We start from the raw sequence: 24,122 nt of genomic DNA, 5'->3' as shown, positions 1-24,122 counted from the left end.
GTCTATAGCGACCGCCAAAGGGAAACACAAAAAGTGGTCTTTGCAGACAGGTGGTCTTTGTAGACAGGTTCCTTCAGTACATGTTTCAATGAGAAGCCATTTTCAAGGGAAACTAAAATTGTGGTCCTTGTAAACAGGTGGTCTTTGTAGACAGGTGGTCACTAAAGCAGGTTTGACTGTATGGCGATGGAGGGGTGGTGTGTTACGTCATACAGACAGCGAGTAGTTCTATTCAATTGTTTACCATTGTTTGGTCTGATGACTTGTCTTTTATAAAGGTAATACCAAACCGGTCAGTGCGATCTCGTATATAATGTATTTGTCCTACTTCTTATCCAGTACACAATGCCTCCTGAGGCCGAGCAACTCCACGGGTTTGCGAGTATATAATTATAGTCATTGACATTTCTGAAATATGATACTAGCTAATTGCGCTAGGATATCTTTTCGCCGGATATACCCCATATTGATTGCTTGTAAAGTGTCGGTACAGAGTCCAAACGTCAAGTATCATATTGCATCTTGAATTAACACAACAATACTGATAGCTGTCGTTACATGTTGTGAATCAGCAAAATGGCGTCTGGTCTTTCCCATATTGCTCTTCTCTTCATGTTGCTGGTCAACACGGCAAGGTCTCTCCCTCGGCCGCGGGATCATGACTCGGTAAATACTGCAAAGAACAAAGCTCTGAAATACATGTCTGAGGTGCCACTTATAGATGGGTAAGCCTGCAATCTAACATGATATCATTATCTCCCCCTTTTTTGCTTTGGCTTTTTAAAGAAGAAGAAGAAATATACATATATGTATATATATATATATATATATATATATATATATATACACGCATATTATGTGAGTGTATATACGTAAATTTGAATTCAAAACAAATTTGTCATAGTATTCGGCAAAAATTGGTCATAAACTGACTGACTTGCCTAAATTAAACAACAACAACAACAACAACAACAACAACAACAACAACAACATACAATTTGAACTTAAACTTCTAAGTTTATTGATCACAATCGCCAAGACTTTCGAGATATTACACGGAAAGAGATATGTATAACCCCGCTAAATATTATTACACTTTCATTCCATATCTCATTGTCTAACCTTAACCCTAACCCTAACCCTAAACCTACTTTCCATTGTTTTATATATTATATTGTTATTAGGTATATCACTCTGAACCATACCGATATTTTTTTTTCTTCAATTTTAGTGGCGGTACATATGGAACTCTAGCATATTGGGGAGCCTACAGAAATAATCATTGTTCGGATCATGTAATAATAGTTGTGCCATTGCCATGTTCACAGTTTTAAGTGACGAATGCGAAATAGAAAAGTCTTTCGATGGGTATTAGCATAGAAGTAGAAGTAAAGATTGCCTTCGACTATTTTTATAATTGTAGTTGTTTTTTTGTTTTGTTAGTCTTTGTGATCATGAACTATGTACTTGCCGTTATGATAATGGATTAAGAAAACTAATGTACTATAACAAAGCATTTCGATTGGTGCAGTAAATGCATGCATGTTTATTCTGTATCTTCTTCTTTTAAATGAGAAGTGTGCACCTTACGGGTTTTCCCTCTCACTTCGTTTTTACATATCTTTAGTATCTTATTGTGCATTTTCGTAATGTAACCAGATTTATGCATATACCTGTGAGAAGCGCCTCGATACGAGTTATTTAATTTACCTGTTACGAATAAATGTATCTCAATAGCCAGAATTCAAATTGCATACATTTAATAGTTGCTGCTAGTTAGGACAACACTATGGCTTGCCCTACCTAATACCACGTAATATATGCAATTTGCATTCTATTTGAAACCCAATACTAATTTTTATTGACAGGTGAATGAAATATTTCGTATCAGTATAAATTTGTGTTACATGGCCTATTATCACTTCTTTTATGTTTGTGTCTACGATCTAAAGTCGATCTGTGTAGCACCTACAGATAAGTTTTGTAGCGGATTGAGTTTGTTTTGGGCTTTGAGTACTGGCTTTCCGCCTTTCCGATAAAAGATTTGCGTTAAGGCCCGGTCACACAGCCTTTCGCGTCTGTATCGCGGGTAAAATTTCGCGATTTTTTTTTTGCCCGCGGTTGCCCGTGGTGGAAAATGTGCAAAATTGGCTTACCCGCGGTTTACCCGTGGTATGCCCGCGGAACAGACGCCGGCGACTGTTCCGCGTCCTTATCGCGGGTGAAGCGCGGCGGTACCGCGGCCTACCACGCTTACACGCGGTACACACGCTAATGCACGTGATAACAACGCGGTACAGACGCGGAACAAACGTGCTATGACCGTGCTCCACCCGCGACTACCCACTAAAATTTCGCGTCCAATTCCGCGTGTAACCACGTCTTAACCGCGGCCGTAGCACGTCCTAGCACGTTCGTTTCGCGTCTGTACCGCGTCTTTACCGCGTGTGTACCACGTGTACCGCCCGCGATTACCCGCGGTCTAAATTTTTGGGCAGCCCAAAACTTTTTCGCGCGGCCAACCGCGTGTGAATTTCTTACCGCGTGTAACGACGGGTAAAGTACGGCTGTATCGCGTCTTTATCGCGACCTCAAAGCGTCCAACAGCGTCTGCTTCACGGGCAGAAATTTTGGGCCGTGATTCGGCCGCGATACGCCCGTGGAGGGCTGTGTGACCGGGCCTTAACATGTACGGCGGCAAGTTCACTCAACCACGATCCTTTTCTATAGAAGCTGTGTATTCATCAAGAAACTAACAATGGAGCTCATCAAGCTTACACCTAGTCCAGATTCTGTCCGTGTTATATTTGTGTTATTCTTCAATCATATATGTCCTCCTCCGCCTTTACACGCATCCCACACAGATCGTGCGACCCCCGAAAATAAACCGGTCGAGAAAAAAAATGACATTCTTTCATACAATACATCACGTCAGACATAGCAACTCCTATATTGTATGGTCTATTGTAAACAGGTGGTCAGCTCTGATGGTCAAGCTATATTCCACTGTCTCTTGTAGCTCACTAATGATTGACAAATGATGTCAAAAGATGAATGAGATCTGGAGCTTTTTTTTAGGGTGGAGCTTATTGTGACCTAATTGACATGTGTATCCCAATGCAAATTATAATCAATATGAACACCATGAAAATCAACCCTGTTTACCTTATTTAATGAAACATTTTTCGATTATGAGAAATAAATTATCAAGTGAATTAGCTAAATCAAACTGCATATGGAAGAAGGTAACTTAGTTTGTTTTACTAGGATTTATAATAATAATAATAATAATATGGTAATTTGTATAGCGCCAGTATCCGTTAGGCTCTGACGCTCATGGCGATTTACACATATTACCCTGGTCGTAGCCGAGCTGCCAAAGTAACTAGTGGTCAAGCATAACAGGTACCCATTTAGACCTGGGTGGAGAGTGGCTTCAGAGAGATCCATGAAAATGTCAATACAAAATCTATAAGTGTAAATTGCTGACAACAGTTGTATAATTTAAGCAAGATACAACTATTAAAAAACAACTAAAAAACCACCAAATCCCTCACTCTCCTTTTTCCTCTTCATCCGTCTACTTCCCGCTCTCTCACCCTAGGTCATGTCTTTTTCCTTGTTTTATTTTGGTATAGTCACAATGACTGGCCATTTCAGATCGTTAGTCGGATCGGAAACCAGCTCCAGAACTTGAATCTGTCACAGGATCTGAACCCTATATGGGGTCATAGTTTTACCGATATCCCGAGACTCAAAGAAGGCAGACTTGGAGGACAGGTATATATCCAACTAAATATTTCTCATATAGTTCAAAATATTCATCATGCATAAATATTATATACATATACTAATTGTCTAAACGCTAATAGAATATTTTGAACACATGTATTTTCAACAGCTTTTCGTTGCTTTTTTAATTGTTTACATACATTAAAAAAAAATATTTTGTTAATACATATTTAAATCTCAAAATTTCAGGTAAGTATGACTTTATTCATTTTACATTCTGCAGCAAATTATAAGACAAACCCTAAAATAATTCATAAACAATTGAGTTACACTCACGGCCATATGAAAATGTTGAAAAAATACCTTTCGCACGACTTTGTATTTCCCATCATGATTTTATCTGACTTTTAGTTCTGGGCGGCCTATACCACCTGTGGATCTCAGTACATGGACGTTGTGACACACGTGCTGGACCAGATTGACGTCATCATAAGGATGTGTGATATGTATCCAGACGTCTTCCAGTTTGTAACAACAGCTGATGGTATGATTATCTAAGAATGTAGATTCAATACTTGATTTTAAAGATTTAATGACCAAATACTCTCTTATATGCAATGTTGTTGATGGATTGGTTGGTTTGTTTGTTTTACCGGTACCTGACGGCTATTTAAGAAAACACGTGTATGCTTGAATGTAAGCAACCAGAAGACCGACGGCTTTAAAGGGATTGGGTAACTTTGTCTCAGATTCTGAAACAAAATCCTGGATTAAGCTCATGCTGCAATGATGATTATAAACCTTTAGGTCAGTCAGGAACCCCATGACTTTTACAAGCCGATCGCCTGTCTGATTATCAAGATATTTATGATTGGAAATCGAAATTAAAAAATTGAAAGAAGGAACATGATAGAATACTAGTATTTTGCTACTGATTAAACAGAAAGTTTTTCTTTCTTCAATAATGTGTTGTCATATTTCAATAAAAGCCTCTTTGAATATTTTATTAGCGACCTCTAGTCATCCTTTGCGTCTTACAGACGTCTATATTGTGGAATAAAGTTCGACCAATAACAAAACTTACGGAGCAAAGTTCATTTATTTAATAAAAATATGACGTTATGTCTACTAACATGAGGAAAAATAGGTAAACATGGTACGTACAAATTCATATGTGCATGTTTAATGTTATATGTATTAAGGAGTATGATATTGATAAGTAGGAAGAAATATCATTTCTTCCACGAAAGTTTTTACAAAACGGCAGTCATGGCGCATAGATTGCCTCACTACTGGCCTTTAAAACAACACTTTTAGTTAGATTTTGTGTTTAACCGTAATAGTATTTTAGGTATATAATGTATTGGTTTTAGCTTCTGTTTTTTCTGTTATTCTTCTTTAAATTGTCCTGCCTTTGATTTATTACAGGTATCTTGGAGGCTCATAAAAAAGGGAAAATAGCCTCTCTCATCGGGGTCGAAGGCGGACACAACATCGATAACAGTTTAGCTACACTGCGCATGCTCTATCGGGTTGGAGTTCGCTACATGACGGTTACACATAGCTGCAATACCCCATGGTATGGTGCAACAAAATGTTGATAAAGATAATTGTACATATTTGATGGGGCAAGACTTTGGATTTGGGTGTCGGAATGGAGATATGATTATATGCGAACTTCCAAAATAAAAAGTAATATCATATATATATATATATATATATTCATGTAATCATTTGCTTAATTTCTTAACTGCGTAGAATGTTCATGTTTTATCGGTAATTAGAATATATTATTTATTCATTCGTTTTAGATTCGTCTTGTTTACATGTATTACAAAATGAAAAGATATATTTATAATAAAAACGGAAGGATATAGATACGGATCACATATGAGGGTGTATACATTAACAGTTTTAATTGAGAAAAAATTGAATATATAATCGAATTTAATAATTTTTTACTATTTGTATAGTTATTATTATATCATCATTATCATTGTCATTATCATCATCTTTAATCACCATAAGGAGTTATATCCATATTTCAGTCCATAAGATTGTTTCATTACATTATTGACATGATCAATACACATTTGCCATGTAGACGTCACTATTAAATCTCAATACCGAAAATACAAGCACCAATCATTGACTTAACATAACATTGTTTCTAAAGTCTATAAAGTAATGTTAAATTCAAGCAGTGCGGTATATTTCATAATTTTAGCTGCATTTTCGCTAGTCACCGGAACAATACCCCCTTTTCATTACTGTTATGATGAATTGTTTTGATATGATAAACGGCAAACATAGATAGAATGATACTAATTTGAACATCTCTTTTAATTTTACAGGGCTGATAACTGGTTAGAAACCGCGAAAGACGATCCAGAATTCAATGGTCTTTCTGCATTTGGGAAAGTAAGCATTACAAAAAGTGTTTTTTTAAGTGTATTTAGACAAATAAATATTGTTTGTTGCCTTAAAGATAAACTTTAGTACTGGTAATGCGATTGCGTTGTGAAAGAAAAGGTGTGGAAAGGATCAGAAACAGTTGATCATGTAGCATGTAAGTATTGGTGTGCAATGCAAGGTTCTGGAGTCATCAAAATCATAATAAATTTGACCGAGTCTTGGTAAAGTAACAAGCACTCACATAGAAAGCTATATATGGGACAACACACATGATGTCGGGGCTGGTACTACCTTGATTTCCTTGTCTTTCTATGCTCATTACTCAGCCAGTATACATTTTCTTCCCAAATTGTTTGGCACATGTCATTAATTTGTAATCTTGAACATTCAGTGTAAGTTTCATTTTATTCTGTGAGAATTTTTTTTTTTTTTTTTTTACCAGTACTGGAGTTTATCTTTAAACTCATGGCAAAAATTACAAAGTATATATTATTAAGAGGGCATTCGATAAATCGAAGATTATACAAAAATCAAGTGATAAACGAAGAATATACCCCTTAGAAACTCGGACATTCCTGACGTATTAAGCGCTATATAAGCAATAATATTATTATTATTATTATTACTTTCAAAGGGGAAGAGGGCGAAGATGAAGAAAAAGACGAACACGAAGAAAAGGAAGAAACATTATTTAAAACAAGAGGAAAGAGGACAAAAAGAATGAAGATTACGACGATGAACAAGAAGCAGGAAAAGCAGAGGAAGAAGGTAATAGCAAACGTTACCCCGATATGTAAGAGATAAAATCATAGGCGTTGAAATATAACTTTTATGTCTCATTTCAAAAGAAAATGAAGTCTTTTTTTCTTCTTTCGAATATCAAACTGTATGTCCTTTTAGCCTTTTATTTTTGCATTTTCATTCGTCAGCGTGTCATCTTGGAAATGAACCGTATAGGTATGCTGGTCGACCTTGCTCATGTATCTCAGAAGACCATGTCAGATGTACTTGACATTACCACGGCTCCAATCATCTTCAGCCATTCGTCAGCCTATGCTGTTTGCAACCACGACAGGAATGTACCGGACTACATCTTGAAACGCATGGTAATTCGGCAGAATATTTTATTCAGAAATTTGTAAGGCAAATGCCTCGATTATTTATCCGTCGCCTTTATGCAAAACCAACGCCTGAATTCGAGTGCACACCATATCAAATCAATTGCACTTTCTCTTCCTCATTTTTAACATGTTAATTATAGTAAATAAATACAAAGAACCTTGGCGGCGAAGGATTTTGTATTTGTTTTCCTCACTGGCTTAGGTATTGTTATAGAACAGAATAACTTTGTGAATCAAACCTTGATTACTTGGTAAAAGTTCCACGAAAAAGTGATGCATTTAGTCCTGTTACTAAGAGAGATAGGGAGAGAGAAAGAAAGAGAAAGAGAGAAGGGGTAAAAGCAAAATCTTCTTCATTTTGGGTTAAATGAAATACAGTTACACATCTAAATAAACCCTTCACAATTATTTAGATCTAAATTTCATTTCTTGGAACACGATTTATTTCAACATCACTCTCTTTGAATCAGGTTAAAAACAAAGGCGTTGTGATGGTGAATTTCTACACAGCATACGTGAACTGTCCCCCAGGAAACGTATCTGATGATCTAACCTACGCAACCGTTTTTCAAGTAGCAGGTATATTTGTTGTTCAGCTTTTATATCAAATTCAGAATAACCCAATGATCCAAAAGCGCCTATAGGGGCAGGCGCGGTTCCAAAGGAGGGCGGGCGGGGGGCATGGGGTCTAGCATTATTGTGCCTCTCTAAAATTAATTCATTTCTTCATGATCAATATTATATTGGGGCGAGGATTTCAAGTTGTTTAACCACTTAATGTGGGTGACTCCCCTACCCACAATCGCACACATCAAAGAAATGACTTGACCAAGGTTTCATTCTTGCCAGAAGATTTTCAACAAAAATTGTTTGAACTTGGGGTGAATTCATGATCTATATTCTTAGGCTGGTCGGCAATTTCAAAAATGTGATGACTTGTAATTCCTTATCTTCTCGATTTTTTTTCTTCTAACCATCCCTTTCACAATATGGCTATTTTTCAGATCACATGGATCACATTAAATCGGTGTGCGGCTGGGAATGTGTGGGCATAGGAAGCGACTTTGACGGGGTGCCAACGTAAGTGTATCCAAATATTCTTATTGACGCTACCTTTTTTCTAGATAATTATAGTTTCTTGTACGACAGTGTTCATTTTCGTAATGTACCGGTTCATTCATTATCATACACCGTATTTAGGCCTACCCTGTTAAATAATCAGTACAATTCAAGGATTTCATACCCGGCCCGCGCGCGCCCTCCCACACTTTGAAAACAGCAAGATAAAAAACAAAACCCCTCTTGATTGTGCAATTTGTCACCGTTGTACTTTTTAAAGAAGAGAATCATGGATTCACGCTAGCTGTACAATAAGTTTCAATCGTATTCAGTGGAATAGTAACGACAAAATGTTGATAGTATGAATGGATTTATACTGTATCTTCTGCAGCATGCCCGAGGGCCTGGAGGATGTGTCGAAGTATCCTAATCTCATCGCCGAGTTGATTCGCAGAGACTGGACGGAGGAAGAGGTCAAAGCTGCCATGGGAAACAACCTCCTCAGGGTTCTACGGAGAGCAGAACAGGTATATACACTTTTTTAATCTGGTCACCAGATTTGACAGTATTCATAACACTATCCCTTTATACAGCCAACCTAAAACTCTATAACCGAAGGCAAAGTCCAATAACTTTATGATGTAAAGCATGGAGTAAAATGTCGCCGGTGCTAATTACATAAATGTCGGAATGCCATTACACGATAGTATTTTAACACTTTGATGAAATAGTTTTTTATGTTACACAGTAATTATTTTACATGATTATACACATGTACATGTAAATATAAAGGTGACTCCATATATAGGTCCTAGAATGTAATTGATAATGTATACTTGCTAGAAGTATACTTGTAAAAGCTTTTTGGGAGCGCGTAGGAACGTTAAATGTGATATGCCCAGTACAAGAACGGAATATTATTATTATTATGAAATATTCAACATTTAAAACCATTTTCCTTTCCTTTTTCCTCATTTTTTGTTCAGGTTCGAGATGAAATGCGGGCGAGTACCCTACCAGACGAGACACGGATATCAGTCCACAGCCGCCACGAGAAATCTAATAAATGCAGGACCGTCTATTACTGGCCTCAGCTCTTCCAGATTCGAGGAAAGAGAGCTAGTAACGACGATCAAATGACGCTAATTGATAATTGCTTGTAAAGCGAACAATAATTGTGGCCACACAAAGTATGTGAATATAGTTTCACCGCCCCACAGTATTCCAAATAGGAGGTTTTAACCAATTATTGTACGTAAAGTACAGAAGATTTTTTTTTTTTTTTTTTTTGGGGGGGGGGGGGCCTAACTGCTTGTAAAGGGAACAATAGTTACACCAACATTATGAGGCGTTTTTGTCGATAAATGACATTTTGCTCGCCCCATAGCTGGCCCAAATTCCATAAAAGAGAGCTGATGGCGACGACAAACTGACCCTGTTATGGGTACTAGTAAAGCGTACAATGAGATTGGTCACATTTTTTAAATACGGTTCTATAGTTTACAACCACAGTTTTTCAAATAGACGTTTCCGTCAATGACAAGCTGGTCCGAATTCGAGGGAAAAGACTTAAAGCCCCACTGTACGACTTATAGCTACTTGCGCCCTCTATACAGCCAACAATGCCTAAACGGTACCCGTGGTCACCCATGATCCTCTTTTTCTTATGTTACTTGAGAGCCAATTGGATGATATAACCACCTGTCAGTGACCACCAGGGTCAAAATAGTGCAGACAGGCTTTAAGACGTTCTAGTAAATGAATACGCTGTATAGTATTCTTTTATATACATATTGATACAAATCTGGCCTTAAAAGTGTTGTTTTTTTGTAATATGATAACGATTGTGGAACGGACACGTTCAATTTATGATCTTGAATAAGAGGGAAATCACGTGGAATAAATTTCACCTGAATAATATCTCATTTCACGATCCGAATTAAAAGAAGTTAAAATTGTAATATAAAAGGCAAGCCCTATTAAATTTTATCAAATAAATCATAATTGTGCCATATGAATCTATATTTCATTGTAGTAGAGGATATTCGTTGTAGATTGTGATTGTCTTTCTCAGGTTTATTCTAAAAGTTGCCAAGATATACATAAACGTAATGTAGAGTAGGACATTGACATGTATTTCATGGATATATTTTATGCATTTTATATATTTTATATATATTTGTATATACATGTGTAACGAATGTTAACCTTTGTAACTATGATATTAAAATTCATTTACTATAGTAATCAATAGCATATTCCAGTCATTTTTTTAATTTCTAATTTCTTTCCGAATTTCGTTTATAGAACGGAAGATATTTAGCAAAAAAAAATATTTGTATGGATCTAGAGGGGAAAGTGATGTTGCACCTCCTGGCAGGTGAAATTACCAGAAAGTTCATAAGATAACATCTAAAACGTATGCGTTAAAGGTACTTTGTCCCTTTTGCAGCCAACCTCAAATTCTGTAGAACTTTGCAGGAATTATGAATATGTCAAGTATGTCCTATCTATGAAATTTAAACATTAGCAGTGTCCTAATATTCAAATTATGCAAGGAAACCCGTTTACTTGCTAGACTTAACTGTCAGACACTATTGAGTGACTGACTGGCTTTTTCCTTCTTTGGTAATAACATACATAAAATGAGTTGTAAAGGGTACATGAGCATTTGTCTATATCAATAACCCACCTATTGTGATGGCCAAAATTAAACTGATTGAATATTTGCGCAGCATAAAACGTATGACCATTCGGTACAATGGTCTGAAAATCAAGACTATTACTTATTGGCTCTATAGCTCCTAAGTCGATTTGACAACTAATAGTCGTTATTTTCCCACTTGAAGACATTTTCAAGCCCAACCTTTTTTAGGGAAGTTCTAAATTAGTATTATCATTCAAATGCCGTTAGATTTAAACCTTTTCATTTTTGGGGCCTGCAAATGGGACATAGTACCTTTAAAGGGAAAAGTCCATCCTGATATTAAGTTTATTTCAATAAAAGCAGATAAATGTAAGAAACAGCGAAAGTTTGACCAATATCCGATTAAAAATGGGAAAGTTATGTATTTTTGAAGTTGTCACAAGTGAAACACAAACTGACAACACTGTGACGTATCTAACAGAAAATTCTATAAGCTTTCATTTTCTTGGATATTGATGATGGAATCAATTTGTTTCATACAGGGTTGTATACAAATATATTTGCAATAATTGTCTTCAGGGTAAATCTGTTCAAAAAAAAATTATTAAGGGGAAATGTAATTTGTTGAAGTTCTGTAGTACAGGGCAAATGGGAGGGGAGCTGGCGATCGCAAGTTACATCAGAGAGATGCCGATTCGTGTTTTATTGATCGTACCTTCAAAAATTCATTACTCTCTTATTTCTAATCCGTTTTGCTCAAACTTTCACTGACCCATTTATTTCTCTCATTTTTCTGATACTGTTAAAACAGAGTGGACTTCTCCTCTAAGGCGGCAGGCCTACAATGTGTTAAAAAGTGTCATGAACATAATTAAGATACTTAAATACTTGAAATTGAGATGTGAAGGACATGGGTACATAGCACCTACGTCCTCTAGCAATTAAGACATTTCATCTCGATTGCTTCTCTCCACCCGGGTTTGTATAAGTACCCGTTGGCGTACCAAAGTCATTTTTGTTTGTATGAAATAATTATAATCACAATACCGATATCTCCCAAATTTGTACCTGCTATTTCAAATCTACCTATTCAACATAATCTTTTTTTATTTCTGTCACGGCTCATACATATCTGGTACTTTTTTCGGCCAGTTGAAATTTTAACTTAAGGAGTTGATTTTGGCCTATCCTAAAATCCTATCCAGAATAAAAATGAAAGTGTTGAAAATATAATGCACTTTGAAATCGTGTAAAGCTTTCCGCCTTTAAACATACAGTACACCACCCCAAGTCATTTACGTTGGAACAGGAGAAAGATGGTACCTAGCCCCTCAATTTACACTGATCGGCAAAAAATGTGAGAGTCAAAATCATGAAGAAAGAGACAGATGGAGATAGAAAGAGGTAGTCCAGAATCTGCACGGTCCTTTATAATTTCCCTACACACTTGATTCAAGCCGTCGAAGATGGCGTTATCAACAAACTCATAATTATGCTCGCCAGCCCAGCCTTTTTTCGCCGGGCGTTCTAATTTAATGATCACGCCATCATCGGCTGGTAGCAAGTAAGTAGGAAGAGATAGCGTTGGTGTGGTGAGATCAATAGGCCAGAATCTGGACTAAGAGAGAGGGGGAAGGGGAAAACACACACACACACACAAACATACGCACACACACAGGGGAGGGCCACAAAACCGAGCAATGGGGTATACAGACCGAAGAAAAAAAAATATTACCAACAAAATAGTTTGAGAGGGTATAATGTCTGAATGACAAATATAGGGAAGTATATTACACACAATTCAATCTTTTAAAATATTGTATTGTTATAACAGTGTATTTCTGTGACATCGTGATACATGCTTTGCACGAAGTAAATAAATATCCATTTACTTAATGGCATTTTAAAGCTAAAATTATCGACCTTATTATTGAAGATTCTGGCATGATAACATGCATTTAAATATTTATTTGGGTTTTAGGATGGCCAGAAGCTGTCATCTAATTACTAAATTTATGAAATGAGAACACCTAATCCGCTCTCCCTTTTGGTGAAAGTCGATTTGAACTAAATGGATTAAATATTCATAAATCTTGCTCCATATATATTGATGGTCAAAGTGGTGGAGAGATGAATAATATATTGAACTCAGAGAGAGAGACAGAGAGAGAGAGAGCAAAGGAGAGGGAGAGGGGAGAGAGAAAAAGATGGTATTAAAAGGAGAATAAAGGTATATAATTGTCAACTAATAAAATGTATAGAAGAAATCAGGGATCATGGGCGTCAATGCATAGAAGAATATGTGTGCCTAGAGACGCGTCCGCCGTATACCCAAAAGATTCCCCGAATGAAAATAGTTCACTCCCAACCCCCTCTCAATGAATGTATCACGGTGATACCAATTAACAGAATACAAATTTTCTACAACATTTACTTGTACATTTTGAAGGGAATTATGTAAGGAAGCGTAGCGACCGAGTGTTTTTGCATTTTTATTAGTCTAATTGTTGCACTCTTGAGCCCTCCAGAGCCTAAAAGTGTGTTGCAGTCTTTAGTCAGTATTTGCTAAACATTTACATGAACTGACACCTTCTCACTTCCATTCGATATTTCGATCCTAATTTCATGCCCCAGAAGCACATTGTTACCAAAAGGTGATGGTCTGATAAACATGGTTCGCCTGTAATTTCATTTCATAAATATTTATTAGGGTTTTGGAGTTGGCCCATCAGATAATTACTTTAATATGAGTGTTATGGGCGCTCATTTAATTGGATATTTTATCACAAATATTTTGTCACAACTACAGATAAATTAATTTAGTCGGAGCGCAGCGTTCTCATTTTTGGGACAAGTGTATTGGAAATGAAAACAAAGAGTGCTTTTTAGACCTTGAAATTAATGGGTATAGAGAGTACAGAAAGAATAAAAAAAGGACTGAGAGAGAGAGAGAGGGAGGGAGAGAAAGAGATCAAACTAGCAAACAGAAATGTTATAGAGAAAGGGACCAAAGGAGATAGAAAGAGGGAGAGAGAGAGGTGAAGGGGAAGAGAAAAAGAGCAAAATATGAAACATCGATTGTGAATAATAATGATCAAGCGGCCAATAGGAACAGCAGAATATTTCATGTAGCCCCGTTAAAATGTGCATGTTTTATCATATCGTAGCTTTTATTTCGTTTGGTGGTAACATAGGCCTGCATTCTATTGAAATTTAAACACGACGTTAGCTTTACGCTTTTCATCAAAATCTGGTTCAACAAAGGAAATTAGTCTGAAGTATATTAAATTTTCCTTTTTTGTTAAACATGATTTTAGACTCAGAGCAGTCCTACGGTTTAACTGAATTAGTAGTTTACGGATCATAGGTAGAGAAAACTACTGTATCTCAGGATTGGTTTCAAAACTGTTGTTCCCTTCACAAGAATCAAGAATAAGCATCGCAATGGATTCAAGGTGGAAGAGAATCATGACCATCTTTATCATTTACGGCTTATTAAAAACCACTGCTGGATCTGCTCCGCCACGAGGTAAGAAATATTGAATTTATCGGTGGTAAACAACGGTCTAACGACAATTACTCTGCGGCCAAACTTAACCTCATCCTAATCCTAACACTAACAATAAACCTAAATTAAAACCTAATAATAGCCATGAAAGGTAATACTATATTATTGGATCGCATATGCTTCCAATATGTTCATTTGAACCAAAATCATTACCCCATACCAAAACTTGTATTACCTTTAACCTTACCCGATACCATTGATGAATAAAGCCAATGCAGGGAAATTGTCGCTGGAACGAAATTGTGGGTAACCGATCTGGCGACAAATTAAGTTGCTCCGTAGAGAATGTTCTACACTTAATCTAGCTAAATTCCTTAGTTCAACAGTTGACCAAGCTCTTATAAGCCTCATCATTATCCTAACCCAAACCATAAACCTACCCTAAATTGAAGATGACAAGCTGAAGCCTATATATTTTTGACGAAATAAAGTCCGAAGTAGGCCTAACAATGCCGAAAAAAGCAAACGTCGGGTCACCGATCTGGCGACAATAAATGGCCTTTATTCCACATTATCTAGCTGAATTGCTAACTTCAACAGTTCACCAAGCACTTAATAATAATAATAATCTGGATTTATATAGAGCTTAATATGGAATACCGTCTATAAGCGCTTTACAGATATTATTATCCCGGTCATCGGATTCATTCACGGACAATGTGCACCATCTCCACTCCCTGGGGAGTATTCCGTCCACATGGTCAACGTGAGGGCATAGGCAATTACTCACACAAACGCTTATTAGCCTCATCGTAATCCTAAAATCAAAGATGACAACATAGATCCTATATTATTTCTGACGAAATAAAGACCGGGGTAGGGCTAATTGTCGCAGGAGTAAATGTCGGGGCACCGATCTGGCGATAATTTTTCCAAGGCAAATCTTCAATAGCTGAATTCCTTACTTCAACAGTTGACCAATCACCTATTTAACCTTATTTTTGATTTTGACACTGACCATACTCTAACGTTAGAAGCTGTTACGTTTAATTGAATGCTCGGCTTTATTGTCTGCATCCGATACCTTTTTCTTGCTTTAGGGGGGTGATTATAAATGCTATTCGAGGAACCCTTTCAAAGTGTCAATATGGTTGCTTTTTTTTTATAGAGTGCCATTGCAAAATCGAGGACATATCTTTGGTAAAATCAACATAGCGACATCAGCTGTAAGTTTACCCGGTCTCAGGGGCCAGCTGCCTCCACCAAAATGATCATCACAACCCCAATTGCTGAATTTCTAATGTAAAATTGATTATCAATGCATTTTGTACATCCGCCGAATTATTATTAATTATATTGTTTACTTATTTTCTTTTTAGTATGTAATACATGTGCATTTTTGTTTTTATGTGCACAGTTACAGGGTGTCGAGAAGTTGCATCCCCAACGATCAAGATCGAGTGTGGCCCAGGATCAACGATCAGAATCACCAAAGGAGTTTGTGTGTTGGTTTCTTCTTGCGATGCTTATGACCCCTCCCTGGAGCTGGAGGGCCTGTGTGAAGACAATGACAGGACAGCCCAGTGGGCTTGGTACTGCGAGACTCGCAATCCATGTATCGTCACTGCCTCATGCCAGGAGGGTTCAACGTGCCCAGGGGAGTACACCTACATCTACGCTGATTATGAATGTAAGTAGGCAAATAAGATGGTCAAAGCCATTGGAGACAATTATTGCATCATGTCTGTGAAATATTTCTGGTCCCCATGGAAGACCAGCTTCACTATGCAAGTACAGCTGAAAGTGGGCAATCCAGTCGTCTGTTTCTCTGTTTTTGTTTATTTCGTTGTACATTCTTTCGTTCTCAATGTTGTTTTTTCTTCAATCTAGCGCCATGTGATATGTCTTGCCTATTACAACTGTGTATGATGTAAAAGTTTTAAAATTTTGATATTTTTGTTACTTTCTTTTCATTGTATATTCTTTTTATATGATGGAAATAAAAACAAACAAACATAATTATAATGAAACTAGTAGTAACAAAACAGTGCTATGGGGTATACACACTAAACATGTGCCCCCGTCCCCCCCCCCCTAGAATAAAAATCGTTTGAGAGTGTATAGTGTGTGAATGATAAGTATATGGGAAAAAAAATTCCACCCGATCTAAGACTTCAATGTATATATGTTGCAATGTGATACATGCTTTGCTTGATAAATAAATATCAATTTCATTTATATTACTTTAGATGTAAACCGAGGCAGAATAATACTTATAATTCTAGCACAACAACATGTATTTTAATTATCTATTTGGGTTTTGTGGTGGCCACAAGCTGTCATCTGATTACTAAATGATAACGTCTAACCCAATTTTATTTTTGGTGAAAGTAACTGGACTAAATATTCATAGACCTTGCTCCATTGATATTAGTCGTCAAAGTGGTAGAGATGAATAAGTTATTGACAGAGAGAGAGAGAGAGAGAGAGAGAGGAAGAGAGAGAGGGAGAGGGAAGAGAGAGGATGCAGAGCGAAATATGAGGTTAATAGGAGAATAAAAGGTATACATTGTCAACATGTCCGCCTTATACCCAGAAAATTCCCCAAAGGAAAATAGTTCACCCCCCCCCCCCCCCCCCCACCCTCCCTGAATGAATCTGGGAAGACAGAAAAGTAAGTTCATAGACCCGGTCAATAACCTAGAATTAGATAAAGATGTAATCATGTTACGGAAACTGACATATGATAATTTTAATCTAATTTGTTTAATCTCATTCCATCGCATTCACAGGTATTCCAGATGGAACAACGGAGGCAACAACAAGCGTGAGTTATCAATGGTTCAAACCTTCTAATATCCTCAATGTATCATTCTCATCCGAATAGTGTGACGACATTATGGATTGCATAATGCACATAATAGTTATTCATGGCATCATCGTCCAAGAAAAATATATTTGATGACATATTCAATCAAACTAAACAACAAAGTGAAACAATGAAGAATGATTAGCGATAGCATCAGTACATAACCTCCGCCTTCGAGAATACTTCGTAGATATCAAGCTACATAATGTTATTGATATCTATTAATGATAATGTGTATGATTATGGGACTGTACAAATTTGATGAAGTAAATTAAGTATCTGTTATTCGTTTCTCCTTAATTCCAGGGACCTACCAGTCAAGCTCCAGCGTCAGGTAAATGATTACATCCACACCCACACCTAGGATGGCACACTAAAGTGCACAAAAGATATGTGAACTACTAACGTATGTTAAGTCGGACACAAAATACAATGACGCCTTTATTCTAAAGATACGATAAAAAGCTGACGAGTACAATCGTTAGAAGCTGTTTCGTTTGAAATATTTACATATTTTCAAATATTCATAGACTTTGCCCCATTTTATATTAGTCGTCAAAGTGGTTGGGAGATTAATACGATTTTGACATTAGAGAACAAAAGAGAGGGACAAAGAGAGAGGGAAAGAGGGAGGGAGGATGCAGAGCGAAATATGAGGTTAATAGGAGAATTAAAGGTGTATATTGTCAACATGACAGAATGTACAGCGGAGAAATCAGGGAGGGGGTGAAGAAATCATGGGCGTCAGTGCTTAGGGGAATGTGTGTGCCTGGACATGTCCGCCTTATACCCAGAAATAACCCAAATAGGTAAAATGGTTCACCCCAGCCCCCTCTTCAAGTTATTGAATCTGGGATGATAGACAAGTAAGTTAATAGACCCAGTCAATAACCTAGAAATAGAAAGAAGGAAAAAAAGTTACGGAAACTGACATAATTATGATAATTCTAATCTGATTTTTAAAATCTCATTCCATCGCATTCACAGGCATTCCAGATGGAACAACTGAGGCAACAACAAGCGTGAGTTATCTATGGTTCAAACCTTCTAATATCCTCAATGTATCATTCTCATTCGAATAGTGTGACGACATTATGGATTGCATAATGCACATAATAGTTATTCATGACATCATCGTCCAGGTTAAATTATATTTGTTGACATATCAAATTAAACAACAAAAAGAAAGAATGAAGAATGATTACCAATAGCATAGCATAAATTTGCTGTACTGAGAATAATTCGTAGACATCAAACTACATTATTTTATCGATATCCATTAATGATATGTGTATGATTATGGGACTGTACAAATTTGATGAAGTAAATGAAATATCTGTTATTCGTTTCTCCTGAATTCCAGGTACCTACCAGTCAAGCTCCAGTGTCAGGTAAATGATTACACCCACACATAGGATGGCACATTAAAATGCACATAAGATATGTGAACTACTAACGTACGTTAAGTTGTAAACAAAATACCATGATGCCTTTATTCTAAAGATACGATAAAAAGCTGACGAATACAATCGTTAGAAGCTGTTTCGTTTGAAATATTTACATATTTTCAAATGGGGCGGTGTTTATAAATGCAATTCGACGGAACCCTCTCGAAGTGTCAATATGGTTGCTCTTTCATTAGAGTGCCATGGCAAAAAATTGACATTTCATTGGTAAAATCAACATAATGACATCAGCTGGTGCGGAAGTTTTTTTCCGCTGTAAGTTTACCCGGTCTCGGGGGCCAGCTGCTTTCACCGAAATGGTCATACTCACAACCGCAATTGATAAGTTTCTGATGTAAAAAAATGTTTATCAATGCATTTGTACGTCTCCCAAATTGTTATTAAGTATATTGTTTACTTATTTTCTTTTTAATTTGTAATACAATCATGTGCATTTTGTTTCCATGTACACAGAAACTGGGTGTCGAGGAGGTGGATCCCCAACGATCACTCTCGAGTGTGACCTAGGATCAACGATCAGAATCACCAAAGGAGTATGTGTGAGGGTTCCTTCTTGCGTTGCTTATGACCCCTCCCTGGAGAGCCAGTGTGATAACAGTGACAAGACAGCCCAGTGGGCTTGGTACTGCGAGACTCGCAATCCATGTATCGTCACTGCCTCATGCCAGGAGGGTTCAACGTGCCCAGGGGAGTACAGCTACATCTACGCTGAGTATGAATGTAAGTAGGCAAATAAGATGGTCAAAGCCAATGGAGATAATTATTGCATGTCTCTGAGATATTCCTGGTCCCCATGGAAAACCAGCATCATATGCAAGTACAGCTAAAAATTGGCTATCCAGTCGTCTTTATGTCTATGTTTTTGTTTATTTTGTTGTACATTCTTTCGTTCTTAATGGGGTTTTTTCTTTCAATTTAGCACAATGTGATTTTTCTTGCTTATTTCAACTGTGTACGAAGTATAAATTTACAAATGTTGTTATTTCGGGTTACTTTCTTTTCATTGTATATTCTTTTTATATGACGGAAATCAAAACACACAAACATAATTTTAATGAAACCAGTATTAACAAGACAATGCTATGGGGTATATACACACTAAAAAATGTACCCCGTCCTCCGAAAAAAAATCGTTTAAGAGGGTATGGTCTATAGTGTCTGGATGATAAGTATATGGAAAAAAATTCTCACCCGATCGAATTTTAAAAAGACTCAATGTATATATGTTGCAACGTGATACATGCTTTGCTTGACGTAAATAAATATCAATGTCATTGATATCATTTTAGATTTAAAACCAAGGCAGAATAAGACTTAAGCACAACAACATGTATTTTAATTATCTATTTGGGTTTTAGGGTGGCAACAAGCTGTCATCTGATTACTATTTTTGGTGAAAGTAACTGGACTAAATATCCATAGACCTTGCTCCATTGATATTAGTCGTCAAAGTGGTAGAGATGAATAAGTTATTGACATTATAGAGGGAGAGAGAGAGAGAGAGAGGGGGAGGAGAGAGAAAGAGAGAGGGGGGAGAGGGAAGAAGGAGGGAGGATGCAGAGCGAAATATAAGGGTTAATAGGAGAATAAAAGGTATACATTGTCAACATGTCCGCCTTATACCCAGAAAGTTCCCCAAAGGAAAAAAGTTCACCCCATCCCCATCTGATTGAATCTGGGAAGACATACAAGTAAGTTAATAGACCCGGTCAATAACCTAAAAATAGGGAAAGATGTAATCATGTTACGGATATTGAAATATGACAACTTTTAATATAATTTGTTTAATCTCATTCCATCGCATTCACAGGCATTCCAGATAGAACAACAGAGCCAACAACAAGCGTGAGTTATCAATAGTTCAAACCTTCTAATATCCTCAATTTATCATTCTCATCCGAATAGTGTGACGACATTATGGATTGCATAATGCACATAATAATTATTCATGACATCATCGTTTAGGTTGAATTATATTTGTTGACATATCAAATTAAACAACAAAGTGAAACAATGAAGAATGATTACCGATAGCATCAGTACATAATCTCCTCCACTGAGAATAATTCGTAGACATTACACTACATTATTCTATTAATATCCATTAATGATAAATTATCATTAATTGTGTATGATTATGGGACTGTGAAAATTTGATGAGGTAAACGAAATATTTGTTATTCGTTTCTCCTGAATTCCAGGGACCTGCCAGTCAAGCTCCAGTGCCAGGTAAATGATTACATTCTCACCCACACCTAGGATGGCAAAGTGCATTTGATATCAGAATGTGACCTATCAACGAATTCATCAACATTTTTATATCCTTTTTGAGCGCGATATTTATTTAAAACTTCCCTCAAAATGGAAGGGTTTGGGGGGAAAATAAATGTTGATATTTTTGTTACTTTCTTTTCATTGTACATTCTTTTTATATGACGGTAATAAAAACAAACAATTATATTCATTAGGAAACCAGTAGTAACAAAACAGTGATTTGGGGGTAAACTCCCTAAAAAAGGTAACCCCCCAAAAAAAAAAAATTAAAAAAAAAAATCGTTTGAGAGGATATGGTCCATAGAGTCTGAATGAGAAGTATATTATGGAGATATATTTTTTCACCCGATCTAATCTTTAAAAAGACTGCATCAGCAACTACAATGTATATCTGTGACAACGCGATACATGATTTGCTGAACGTAAATAATATCAACTTCATTGATATCATTTTAAATTTAAAATCAAGGTAGAATATTACTTATAATTCTAGCACAACAACATGACTTGTATTTTAATTTTCTATTTGGGTTTTAGGGTGACCACAAGCTGTTATCTAATTACCAAATCATAACACTTAACTCATTCTCATTTTTGGTGAAAGTCGATCCGAACTAAATGGACTAATTATTCATAGACCCTGCTCCATTCATTATTAGTCGTTAAAGTGGTTGAGAGATTAATAAGATTTCGAGAGTAGAAAAAGAAAGAGAGGGAGAGAGGGAAAGAGATCCGAACTAAATGGACTAATTATTCATAGACCCTGCTCCATTCATTATTAGTCGTTAAAGTGGTTGAGAGATTAATAAGATTTCGAGAGTAGAAAAAGAAAGAGAGGGAGAGAGGGAAAGAGAGAGGGATGGAAAGAGGGGAGAGAAAGGGATATGCAGAGCGAATTATGGGGTTAATAGGAGAATAAAAGGTATATATTGTCAACATGACAGAATGTACAGCGAAGAAATCAGGGGGTGGAGAAATCATTGGCGTCAGTGTATAGGGGAATGTGTGTGCCTGGACACGTCCGCCTTATACCCAGAAAAATCCCCCAATAGAAAATTCACTCCGGCCCCCTCTGAATGAATTTGGGAAGACATACAAGTTAATAGACCCGGTCAATAACCTAGAAAAGGGGAAAGATGTAATTAATTACGGAAATTGAAATATGATAATTTTAATCTAATTTTTTATCTCATTCCATTGCATTCACAGGCATTCCGGATGGAACAACTGAGGCAACAACAAGCGTGAGTTACCAATGGTTCAAACCTTCTAATATCCTCAATGTATCATTCTCATCCGAATAGTGTGACGACATTATGGATTGCATAATTCACATAATAATTATTCATGACATCATCGTCCAAGCGAAATTATATTTGTTGACATATCAAATTAAACAACAAAGTGAAACAATGAAGAATGATTAGCGATAGCATTAGTACATAACCCAATGAGAATAATTCGTAGACATCAAGCTACATTATTTTATTGATATCCATTAATGATAATGTGTATTATTATGGGACTGTAGAAATTTGATGAAGTAAATTAAGTATCTGTTATTCGTTTCTCCTGAATTCCAGGGACCTACCAGTCAAGCTCCAGTGTCAGGTAAATGATTACATCAACACCCGTACCTAGGATGGCAAAGTGCATTTGATATCAAAATGTGACCTCTCAACGAATTCATCAACATTTGTTTGTATCCCTTTAGTCAATTAGTGCGTCCGTTTGTTGTTCATTCAACATACAGCTTGACCAAAAGAAAATTCAATTCACACGAACAGATGTAAAAGGAAGCATTCCACATACAACTAGAAATGCATTTTAAGCAAAGTCAGGAATATATCATAGAAAGAAACCTACTGCATTTGCTGTTTGTTAATACTCAAAGTAATACTGAACAAACACTGCATGTATCTTTGTTCAGACTATTTTGTAGTTTTTTTCAGGAAAAAATATTCATATAAACGTATCTTCTCAAAAAGGTCATATATCTAAATTTTATAAATAGGACATACATAACATATTCTTAATTCCTGCAAAGTTCTACAGAATTTGATGTTGGCTGCAAAAGAGACATCAATTAGCGAAGTCCAGAAAGAAACGTTGTGCATCTACTTTTTGTTTAAGTAATACTCAACGGATCTATTTTGTGCATGCCTGTTTGTTTAGACTATTTTGTTTTTTTATTCAGGAAAATATTCCTATGAATATTTTTCCTTAAAAGGCTCATATATCGCATTATCAAAGTAATTCATATAGGCCTATTTTAATGGAAGAATTAGAAGGAGGGGGTATTCATAAGACTTAAGGTTGTCTTCTTCTTCTTCTTGGTATTTTAATTCTTATCGCTTAGAATTTGTTTAACGATTCTAATATTGTTTTTTATCCTACATATTTAAATAATCGTTTTAAATTATCTTATAACACATATATTTAATATTACATTGTTCTGAACTGAATTTGCTCTTAGTTATATATAATGTGTTTCATGTATTTGTATATGTTGTATGGCTCTCTCGGAAAGCAAGCCATCAACAGTTATGTTGTTGCCTTGAACGAAACTACCCTACGGAGATAAAACTGAATAAATAAATCAACGAATACATTTAATATCAATTCTTCAGATCTATCTTTTACTTCATACTCTATAGCAAATCAAGTGCCATTTCCAGCAGACGTAGTCCGTCAAAAGGGTTCTCTCTTCAAACAGATCCAGGGACGGCGCCTTCGAAATCACGTGATCAAATCCAAACATGGCTTGTCATTGGTCAAATGCGGTGCCGAGTGTAACAAGCGAGATGACTGCGTGTCATTTAACATCGGCAACGGTGTGTGCGAGCTCAACAACCAGGTGGTAGGCGGCACCGGTGTCAGCAGCGACGACTTTGTTGAAGACGGGAGATTGAAATATTATGAGAAACAATAGACCTGGTGAAGATATTTACATGATTGTAATATATATTTCAGAAGGAGAGAAAAGTAGAGAACGATGGGAGGGATGCATAGCAATGTGGGTTTCGATTTT

At 36.4% G+C, this 24,122-nt stretch overlaps 1 protein-coding gene across 1 annotated transcript; it reads left to right on the top strand.

The window, feature by feature from the left end:
* Positions 1-316: 316 nt before the first annotated feature.
* On the top strand, positions 317-10,574 carry LOC578328 (dipeptidase 1). Its single transcript, XM_003726825.3, has 10 exons — positions 317-725; positions 3,639-3,780; positions 4,144-4,276; positions 5,161-5,311; positions 6,087-6,153; positions 7,077-7,253; positions 7,739-7,847; positions 8,273-8,348; positions 8,719-8,854; positions 9,314-10,574. Exons 1-10 carry the CDS (start codon positions 577-579, stop codon positions 9,488-9,490), a joined length of 1,317 nt encoding a protein of 438 aa, XP_003726873.2. The 5' UTR covers positions 317-576; the 3' UTR covers positions 9,491-10,574.
* The last annotated feature ends 13,548 nt before the right edge of the window (positions 10,575-24,122 follow it).

This window comes from Strongylocentrotus purpuratus, unplaced genomic scaffold (genome assembly GCF_000002235.5).
Source record: "Strongylocentrotus purpuratus isolate Spur 01 unplaced genomic scaffold, Spur_5.0 spur5_scaffold_8, whole genome shotgun sequence".
NCBI lineage: Eukaryota > Metazoa > Echinodermata > Echinoidea > Camarodonta > Strongylocentrotidae > Strongylocentrotus > Strongylocentrotus purpuratus.
Note: the sequence above shows the minus strand (reverse complement) of the source record. Positions and strands in the feature narration are given on the sequence as shown.